General features: G+C 44.8%; 1 protein-coding gene across 1 annotated transcript; it reads left to right on the plus strand.

The window, feature by feature from the left end:
- The first annotated feature begins 7946 nt into the window (after positions 1–7946).
- Positions 7947–8966, plus strand: LOC146063255 (thymosin beta-10-like). The gene is made up of 3 exons (XM_083175484.1): positions 7947–8105; positions 8456–8569; positions 8729–8966. The coding sequence occupies exons 2-3, from the start codon at positions 8470–8472 to the stop codon at positions 8752–8754; spliced, it is 126 nt and encodes a 41-aa protein (XP_083031610.1). The 5' UTR covers positions 7947–8105; positions 8456–8469; the 3' UTR covers positions 8755–8966.
- Positions 8967–11510: the final 2544 nt, after the last annotated feature.

An 11510-nucleotide genomic window follows, 5' to 3' on the forward strand; every position in this document is an offset into this window, starting at 1 on the left:
ACCAGAAATTACGAAAAACTTACGGATTGCAATTCATTTATTAGTTATACCAGCAATCATCATATTAACTGGCTGCGTAGTATACCAAGCAGCCAGTTTCAAAGAATTGGCAGAAACTGCACAGATCTCGAGATATATGAGATTCATGCAGACAAACTTGCAAATCAATTCAAAAGTAAAGGGTATGAACAAAGGATAATCCAAAAAGCGAGACTAAAGGGACAAACATCAGTTCAAAAATATAGTGGAGATGTACCTACATTGTCGGAACCTGTTAAAGAACAAAGAGGGGTCAACTTTATCACAAGGTTCACCAGTCAGTCGAAACAAATAGAAAAAATTATTAAAAAACACTGGGGGCTTTTAAAAAGTGACCCCATACTAAAACAGCACATTAATGAACACCCGCACTTTATCTATAGAAAAGCGAACAACCTAAAAAATCTTGTTGTATCAAGCGCAATAAATACACCAACACCTTTTAGTTACATCAAATCAAAAGGCTTCTATAGGTGCGGAACCTGCTCTATGTGTAGGGTGTGTAAGGGTGAGGGTGCCGTTATGAATCAATATAAATGTGTACAAACAGGAGAATGGCACACTATAGATGATTTCATTACATGCAGCAGCAAATTTTGTGTGTATATAATTGAATGTGCCTGCCATAAGCAATATATAGGAAAAACTATTAGAATGCTAAAAGCACGTATGGCAGAACATGTGAGTCTAATGAAGATTTTAAGACTCTATCAATACAGATCAGGTCTTTCACGTGCATTTATATTTGTTTTATATATTGTAGTATTAAATGTTTCAGCAAGTGAAGGCAGGTAAGAACACCAGCTCCTCTATTATTTATGTTTCCTAATATTTTATCACTTTAGGAGCTAATGAGGTTGGGAATAAGACTACCTATCTACTAGTCATGGCTGGACTCCCATTATATTTCTGGTCCTTCTCATGGCTGTGGGATTGTTACATAGAAATATTGTCCCACCATCTTATCCCAGATATACCATGTCTGGAAAAATAAGTCTATGATCCAGTGGTTCCCAAACTTCTTTGAATCACAGCTCTCTACTTTTTTTTTTCACGGTCCCTCGTATAAAAGTGTTTAAATAAATTGTGCCAACCTGTCATCCATAGCTTCAGTTATATGGTGGTGTACAGCTGTGCTTCTGAATGTCCACGTTTTATGATTAGCAGCAACCAGCACTGATTTTATCTAACACTTTGACCATAAGCAGTTTCATTTGGTCGTGGAATACCAACCTGAGGCACCCCTGCAAGAGCCCTGTGGTACCCAACGGTGCCTAGGCAGTGAGTTTGGAAACCACTGCTGTAGAGAAGTGATATCTGTTTTCCTCCACACATTTATCCTGTTAGCCACCAGCCTGCCTACTCCATCTTCTACTTATTGTGTTTCCTGAAATGTCTTCAACTAGCATGTTGCCACCACACACATCATGTGACTGTGCCTAAGATTTACTTACTGGATCTCTGGTGCCTGGGGTAGGATGTATGCGAGAGACGTATTATTAGGGCACTTATTGTGTCATTAAAGCTTTTTCTGCTTTGCCTTAAAATACTGGTTGGGTCCATGGCTGGGTGGATGATGTGCAGGAGTTGGGATAATTGGGTCGATTACGGGAAGGTCGACATTTATTAGGTCAACCACTGAAGGTCAAGGCACTGTGCCTTGCTACCCTTGGCACACTACTTTATTCTCCATCCACACCCTAGTGCAGCGGTTCTCAAACTGTGGGTCATGATCCCAAAGTGGGTCCCTGCCTTTACCTTGATGACTTGCTGTCTGCAGCGGTGAGAGAGTGCCATCACCTCGTGAGACTTGTTTGTGGGTGGCACAAAATCAAATGTAGCCAAAACCAAAGCCAAAACAGATTGGATTAATACATCACTACACCTGTGTAGAAGCCGTTGGTTTTAATAGACTAGGCAGTCTAGTGGCCCCCAGACCTTTAAGCTACTGTGACAAACCACAAACGTCCACATTTCAAATAATACTCTCCTCCCCGCACTGAGACTGAACACAGACACCAAATCCTCTATCAAGCAGGCAACTCATAACCATGGCGACTTTAGATCTTATAAAGACCATACAGTGGGAAGAGGACTACACATTGGTCACCTCAGACGTAACGTCTTTGTACACTATCATTGACCATACTGTAGGACTCAATGCTATTGCTTACTTTTTGGATAAAGAAAATACACCTACAGATAAGAAGAATTTCATCCTTGAAGGCATAGCCTTGATTTTAAATAATAATTATTTTTGGTTTAATGATGATTTTTACCTCCAGTTGACCGGGACTGCTATGGGCACTAGGCTGGCGCCAAGCTATGCGAACCTGTTTATGGCACGATGGGAAGAGCTAAGCGTATTTAACAACATGCGGCATGGTGCCAGCCTAGTGTCCTGGAGCAGATACATAGACGATATTTTGTTTGTGTGGAGGGGTGATGGTGCCTCCCTTGATGATTTCTGTAAAGAACTCAATAACAATAATGTAAATATTAACCTTACTTTTGAAATTAGCCAAACTCACGTAAATTTTCTGGATCTACATATATATATAGAAGATTGTACTATCAAGACCAGAAATTACGAAAAACTTACGGATTGCAATTCATTTATTAGTTATACCAGCAATCATCATATTAACTGGCTGCGTAGTATACCAAGCAGCCAGTTTCAAAGAATTGGCAGAAACTGCACAGATCTCGAGATATATGAGATTCATGCAGACAAACTTGCAAATCAATTCAAAAGTAAAGGGTATGAACAAAGGATAATCCAAAAAGCGAGACTAAAGGGACAAACATCAGTTCAAAAATATAGTGGAGATGTACCTACATTGTCGGAACCTGTTAAAGAACAAAGAGGGGTCAACTTTATCACAAGGTTCACCAGTCAGTCGAAACAAATAGAAAAAAATATTAAAAAACACTGGGGGCTTTTAAAAAGTGACCCCATACTAAAACAGCACATTAATGAACACCCGCACTTTATCTATAGAAAAGCGAACAACCTAAAAAATCTTGTTGTATCAAGCGCAATAAATACACCAACACCTTTTAGTTACATCAAATCAAAAGGCTTCTATAGGTGCGGAACCTGCTCTATGTGTAGGGTGTGTAAGGGTGAGGGTGCCGTTATGAATCAATATAAATGTGTACAAACAGGAGAATGGCACACTATAGATGATTTCATTACATGCAGCAGCAAATTTTGTGTGTATATAATTGAATGTGCCTGCCATAAGCAATATATAGGAAAAACTATTAGAATGCTAAAAGCACGTATGGCAGAACATGTGAGAAACATAAGGAAGAGGCTTGAGACCCACAATGTTTCTACACATTTTAAAAATACACACAATAAAGATCCCAGCCACATTATATCTTTCTGTGGTATTAACATTGTAAAGGATAATTGGAGGGTAAATGATAAAGAAAAAAGACTGTCATGTATGGAAATGAAAAAGATCTATGCACATAAAACCATTGAGCCATTGGGCCTCAACATAGGTTTTGAATTAAAATGCTTTTTGTAATAGTATTGGGGATTATGAAGTTCTATACTAATAATATATGTTCCTTTGATATAGGGAGTAATTATTCTACGTATTAACCTCCTTTTTATATATGTTGTTTTTGTCTGTGTATGGAGCGATATTTAGACTCCAATATGGCGCCCACAAGAATGAATCTATGCAAAATCGTGCTCGTCTCAGTGAAATAAAACCCAGGGAAAATGGCCGCTAATAATAAAGAATACAAGCGGAGAAAAGATCCGGGTTTGCGTTCCATAAGGAGGATGTGACGTAATATCACACACGCACTTCCGGGATGAAATGCTGTGTGGAGGAACCAAGCTACCTGGAAAGTGTAGCAGTGGGGACAGAAGAATGCGGTGGACCGGAAGTACGAGTACGCGCTTCCGGTAATACACACGCACACCGGATGAATTAAGTATTATTAACCATCGGAAACCGGGCACCATGTAAAACATGGAGATTCCGCGTTCCTACTGCATAATAATCACCTTGTAAGCACATTGCACTTTGTATATATACCGTTATGTATTGGGCACAGTAGCAATAGAGAGGATGAGTCTATGTATTAGGTAGCGATGAGGATTGTTTTTTATGTGTATTTTGTGTGTATTTTTTAATAGATATGCATGAATTTTATTATGGATTTTTAAGTGATCCAGATCTGGTCTTTTAAAAATCTGGAGTGGAGAATGGGTATAAATACCCTTCCACACAGATACTCACTCACACCTTGAAAAAGGGCTGTATCAAATAGCCTGAAACGCGTTGGTGAGAGGAGGCAGGCACAGCAGATGGTGAGACCATATACTTTTTTCATCTAGTAGTACTCTCTTCTGTTATCCGGATATATGAGGAGGGTAACTGTGGTCTCATACCATCCCTGTGCGGGTACTTTTTTAATCTTTGGAACCTTGTACTATGTTTTTTGCATGTTGGATGGAATAAATTCTTTATACTGAATTCCCCGTGTTTTGGAGATTTTTGCCGTGGAGAACAGTGTGTACGGTGGTCTCCAACAAAGAAACCTTGCAGTGAACATAGGGCCTCATATAGAGGTGAGTGTTGAGCCTAATACACAGGGTGTGTGGACGGTTGAATCAAGGGATTGTGGAAGTACTTTGTCGCAGAGTAAAGATACCTTTGATGTGAAAATAGGGCCTTAATTTAAGGTCAGTAATCAGTAGGACGTTTTTACTCTGGGAATATTTGGACTGAGGGAACTGTGAAGTGAAGGTGTACTCCGAAAAGAAAGATACCTTTATGTGAAAATAGGGATCTGACTTAAGGTCAGTAAGGTCTCAAAGGGGTGTCCATAAGAAGAACCGAGGCCCCAAAAAATAACAGAAAAATTATATACTAGGTGTACCTAACCGGTATAATTTTAGGATAGCGCTAGAGTGTATATCTATCTCCTTTCTACATATGTTCCTTGGGAAACTGGTGTCCCACAGATATACATACAGCTGCAATCTTTGGCGCAGGCCACCTACCTGTAACCCTTTTTGTTTACAACTCATAACCATAATCCCCCAAATATCCCCACCCTCCACAAGTGCTACCTCCTCCCCCACCCCTGGATGGGTGCCGGACGGCTCCCCGACAGTCAGGATTCCAACAGTGATTACTCCGACATCGGAATCCCGACTGCTCCCTTGTCCACGACCCCCATAGAGGGAGAATAAAATAGATGGCAAGCGACCCGGCATTTGTAGTCTGAAAGGGGTATTAGATTAGTATTTGTAGTTAGGTTCTCTGTGAATGGCCACTACTCTGGACAGGGCCAGATAATAAAAATAAATAACTGCCAGACAGGTGGCCTCATGAGTGTGCCAGCCTACTGTGAATCTTCCCTGTAGAACCTGTTGGCAATACGACCTTGAATATAGAGATTACCAACATAGGCGAATCTAGGGGGTGGTCTGGGGGTGCACCGGACCACCCATAAGACCACCAGCCGCATATCATTTTAAGAAATCACAGCCAGGCAGAGAGAGCTATGTGCTGCCCGGCTGTATAGTAAGGGAATGGCTCGTTGCCAAGGGGGAGTGACTGTGAGCATAGGGGTCAAGGCCGCCGAGAGGGAGGGCGGGTTCATTTTACCGGACACACACACTTTAAAAAAGAAATATATTTATTGGGGCTGCCGGTGCGTCGGGTGGACTAGGACCTGTCCAGCCGCCCACCCGTGTGTCCGGCCACCCGCCCGTCAGCTGCAGCTGCCCCTGCCTTCCCCTGTCTGTTCCTTCCCCTGCACACGGAGAGCCAGACGCTAGAAGTAATAGTTCACCTCTAGCGTCTGACAGGAAGCACAGCTCTGCACTTCCTGGTAACGCTGCTGGGCTGTGCTCCCTGTCAGAGACGCTGGAAGTGAAAAATGACTTCTAGCGTCTGTCTCTCTGTGCGCAGGGGAAGGCAGGGGCAGCAGCAGCTGACGGACGGGTGGCCGGGCACATATTAACCCCTTGGCAACGAGCTAGAACCCCTGGTAATGGAAATTAACCCCCTTTGGCAACAAGCATTAACCCCAGGCAAAAAATATTAACCCCTTGGCAACATCCAATAACCCCTGGCAACACATATTAACCCCTTGGCAATGAGCAAGAACCCCTGGCAATGGACATTAACCCCCCTTGGCAACGAGCGAGAACCCCTGGCAACGGACATTAACCCCCCATGGCAATGAGCATTAACCCCTGGCAACAAATATAAACCCCTTGGCAACAACCAATAACCCCTGGCAATGCATATTAACCCCTTGGCAATGAGCAAGAACCCCTGGCAATGGACAATAACCCCCCCTTGACAACGAGCAAGAACCCCTGCCAACGGACATTAACTCCCCCTGACAACAAGCAATAACCCCTGGCAATGCATATTAACCCCTTGGTAACGGACAGTTAGCCCCCCTTGGCAACGGACATTAACCACCTTGGCAACAGACATTAACCCCCTTAGCAACAAGCAGGTTATTTATAATTTATTAGAAGCCTTAATGTGGGGGGCAACGTGGTGTGGCATAGACAGTGTGTATGGTTTTTTTTGTGACATCCCATTTTTTGGGGACGGTCCTGCTGGAATTAGACACTGTGCATGCGTCTAATCAGGCAGGCAGGGGGGCTGAGGGCATGGCCAGCAGTTCACACAGCACTGGCCATGCCCTCACAGCGACAAAACAGCACCCAACAAATTTTGCCGCATGACTGCGCAGTTTCCTTTATCCACTGCCAAAGTTGGGAGGTATGCATTAGGTGTGAGGGGAATTGCAATGTGTGGCATAATGTGTCAGGGGCATTACAGTGTGCAGCATAGTGTCATAGGCATTGTGTGTCATTCCATGTGGCATAATGTGAATTTTAAGACATTCCTGTGTAGCATAATGTGTAAGGGGCAAGTATAAGGCGTCTACTATTGTGTTGCATAAAGGGTATATGGTGTGGTACACACCCCTATATCCTTTAATGGCCACACCTCTTTTCTGTAGCTCGCCACTCCAGGGGGGCCCCATGAAGCTGTTGTACCGGGGCCCAGGATTTCTCTTGGCAGCCCTGAGAGGCGTACACACCCCTTACGCTCGCACGCCGTTACATTAATCTGCACTGGCTGGGGGCGGTCAAGTCTGAAATACTTCCCTGCTGCCGCCGGCCTCCAGCCCGCAGCAGATAAAAGCCGTCACATGATGCCGCTGCCGCCGGTTGCAGGGTGCTGCAGCACTTGGAGGCATTGGTGCCCTTTCAGCCCCCCGCCTCTATTGTGACATCCCTCTGCAACACACGGTGTTACACCATGCTCCCGCCCGCTCTGCTCAGAGTGACCTGACTGCTGTTACTGACTTCCTGCATGCTGACTGTCTTTGCACGGGCTGCAGCTGTAACCAACTGAGTGGGCGCCAGGTGTTCCTCCTCCTAGAAAGTGATGGGGCAAGAAAAACAAATCTAAATAATAACAGTAAGTAAATACTTTGTGCAGCATGAAAGGGGTATTACAAATCCACTGGATTAATCAGAATTCTATGAATGGATTGATGCAAACACCATGCTTCATTCACATTTCTTTATAAGCAAAATGGGAAATCCCAATATAAAAGTCTCCTTGGTTGATGGGTGAGGTAAGAACACTAGCAGCAGACATCACACATATATATCTGTTGGTATGTGTTAGAAGGCGAGGCAGTAGTAGGCAGGAGGGTGAGTGACAATGGCCGCTGCTCCCCTCCTGCCATTGTTCTGCTAATGCTGCCGCTATGTAACACGTGTGTGTGTTAGCGGGTTCGATTCCGACCCAACACACCAGCAGCGGGCGCCGGCCCAGCTGGGCGTGTGCGTGTGCGGTGGCTATGGACTGTGCAGTGTGCGCCTCCCACGATCTGCCGACAACGCCCCGCTCCCCCAATCATGTGCGGCGGTGACGTAGGACTGGGCTGGGTACCATATATAAACCAGTGTCCGGCGCTCTCAGCCCATTGTTCCTCTACAGAGAATAGCGGTTAGACGGCTCTTTGACATTCCCCGCGCCTAGCACTGCCAGGTGAGTGAGCAATCCGGGGGCGCGGCGCATGATGGCAGCTTGCGTTGCAGTTTATCGCTATCGGAGGCGATCAATGCGTTCGGCGAGTTGCTTCCTGCGTGCTGTCGCTGTGTCTAGTAGTGAGTGGGGGTGTAAGGGTGGGTGCAGTGCCTGGTCTCCCGATGAGTGTGATGTGTACGGTCGGGGTGTGTTCTGCAGCTGTAGGCTGCTAGTAATCATGGTGCCGCTATATTTGCGCCATGCATGTCTGTGGGCTACAAGCAACCCGCGGTGCCAACCCCCCCACCCCGTACATAACGGGGGCAGCTCCTGACCCTCATCCTCACCGGCCCCTCATTGCTCTCTTACAGAACAGCATTCCAAAATGGGAGACAAACCGAAACTGGACGAGATCGACAAGTTCGACAAATCCAAGCTGAAGAAGACTGAGACCCAGGAAAAGAACACGCTGCCCACGAAAGAGAGTGAGTGACCTGCACCGATCCCCCCTGCCACCCCTTGCTCCATCAGGGTCTCACCCTTCTTCCCTCTGGGTGGGGCTCGCTCATCAGTTACTAACATGAGCTGTGCGGCGGGTAGATATCTTTTTACCGTCATTACATGTGTATCTCTTTTCTCCCCAGCAATCGAGCAAGAGAAAAGCAATTAAACGACTTGTACCCGAGACCACCACACCCTGACAATGGCTGGAGAATGCAGTCTGACCTGTGTTGGAGATTTAAATGCACTGTGAACGGAAAGGGTAATACCCCGTTACATGTTGGACTGGAATGCCAAAAATGAAAGGGAATTTTCTGTGTTAACTTGTCTTCCCTCTTGTTCACTGTTTGTCAAATGGAATAAAACACTTTGTGCAATAAATGTTCTTCCTCCCCTGAATTTACGTATGGCAGAAACGCTGCAGGGTTTTTAGGCTTTAACTTGGGTCTATGGGTGGGTTATTTTTCTTTCTACAGGTATATTTAATGTGGTGGGGCTTGCCTAAATGTATGGTTATAAACATTTAATCTAAAGTGAGGCCTTTAAGTCTGATCCTCACATAAAAGACTGTGCAATACTTATACACTGCTTCAGACAGATGTTTTACTTCAGCTACTCCAGGAAACCTGAAAGATGTAATTTCTTACACCACTAGAAAAAATGGTTATGGGGTATACATGCTGGTTAGTGTGGCTGAGGTTTTGTTGCTGCTGGGTATCTTTTCAGTATGAGGGCTCTTGGAAATCACTACTGATTTTACTAAAGCAGTTGGTATAATCATTGGTGCACAATGTATATTTCTGTAGGTGTAGTGCAGTGGCTTCCCAACCCTGGTCAAGTACACCCCCCCCTCCCAACAGTGCATGTTTTCCTTGTCTCTACAGACAGAATCACAAGTGAAATAATTCCACCTGTGGATCTCTTAAAATGTGCCAGAATAATCAGTGCACCTTCTGGGTGACCTGGAAAAATGTGTACTGTTGGGGGTACTTGAGGACTAAGGTTGGGAACCACTGCTGTAGTGGGCAGGTGGATATCAAAGACTTGCATGGACTCTGGGGAAGTTCAGTTATCCAGTCTGTCTACATCACTGCAGCGCTCAATACAGTGATCACACTAATTTTCATGTACATCTTTGTGTTGGGAAGAGAGGCATTTCATGCCCACAGCTTAGGGGGGGTACACACCAGAACGATTAGGGCTCAATTCCATCAATCTGGATCCAATTCCGACCGATTGTATGTAGATTGGGCATGTTTAGGTCCAATTCCGATCCGGTGCGCGTCCCGCTGTCGTTTTACAGATCCTACCTGCTGCAGTGAGGATCTGTAAAAGATCCATTCAACTGGATACAGACTCAGATCGGATTGGGATCAGATTGGATGCAGATCGTTAGATTGTGTGCTCCAACAGATCGTGCGAAAATCACACAATCTGCTAACAATCTACTAATACTAACAATCAGGATCGTTCTGGTGTGTACCTGGCCTTACAATGAAACTACACATCCCAGCGTGCCTTGCCAAAGTTTTAGCATTCCCTAATAGCAAATCTGTGGCGGGGAACAATGGGACTTCTAGTTTCACAAAAGCTAGAGGGCCATAGTTTGTACATGCATGTTTTAAAGCAGTGGTAGCCAACCCTAGCCCTCGAGAGCTACCAACAGTTCACATTTTCCAGCCAACCTAGCTGCTGCACAGCTGCACTCATTAATCACTGACACATTTTAAAAGATACACAGAAGCACTTAATTAGCTCACTTGGGATTCTGTGAGGAGACCTGCAAAACATGCATTGTTGGTAGCTCTCGAGGACTAGGGTTGACTACACCAGTTCTAAAGGGATCTATTCACTGTGTTGAATAGTGCCAGGAAGGATCTTCAATTCGGTGCGCTGCAATGTTGGAAAATACTAGTACTTGTGACTTAAAGTACCCTGTTGTGATGCTGTTTGCACCATGCTTGGTCACCTCTCAGCATTGCAGACCTAGTTGTGTTGGATTTCTGCTCACACCCAAGGAGAGCTGTGGTCAGAAACCCTACAATCAGGCACAGAAGACTGCTGAATCAAATTGGTCTAGTAGCTGCTTCCTGGTGCTACTTATCTTGCATTGACTTGTTCCCTAGAGCAGTGGTTCCCAACCCTGGTCCTCAAGTACCCCTAACAGTGCACGTTTTGCAGGTCTCCACACAGAATCAGTGAAATCCGCTCCCCCCTGTGGGTCTTTTAAAATGTGCCTGAACAATCTGTGCACCTGCTGGGTGACATAGAAAACGTGCGCTGTTGGGGGGTACTTGATAACCGGGGTTGGGAACCACTGCCCTAGAGCAACCAATGAGATGCTAGCCATTTTGACCAATAATAGGCGAACTTGGAGTTGTAGAATGTGTAGTAGCACAGGTTTTCCACAAATGTGTCCTAAAAAGCTAGCTTGAATTTGTTGGCTATAGACTCTCTACTGGCACTCTAGAATGTTTAAACCAGGCATGTCCAACCTGTGGCCTTCCATCTGTTAAACTACACATCCCTGCATGCCTTACCACAGTTTAGTAAAACTGTAGGGAATGCTAAAATTGATAGGGCATTCTGGGATGTGTAATTTAATGGCTGGAGGGCATCTGGGATGTGTAATTTCACGGCTGGAGGGCCGCTGGTTGGACATGCCTAGTTCAAATTGTGCTGCTAGAAACTAATGTAGAATCTTGCTATTACACAATACATAAAGCAGTGATATGTTGCATCCTTTGTTGTCTAGACTTGGAACATGGCACTACTGATAGAACTATATGGCCTGGTTTTTCCGGCAATCTTTAAATAAAAAAAATAGATGTGGCTTTGATACTGTTTAAAGGTAAGATTAGAGGGTTATATTGGTGGATTTCTGAAAGTCATGTTAATGGTTTATACACCCTACATGATTGCCCC

This window comes from Crinia signifera, chromosome 1 (assembly GCF_055691185.1).
Source record: "Crinia signifera chromosome 1, ASM5569118v1, whole genome shotgun sequence".
NCBI classification, from domain to species: domain Eukaryota; kingdom Metazoa; phylum Chordata; class Amphibia; order Anura; family Myobatrachidae; genus Crinia; species Crinia signifera.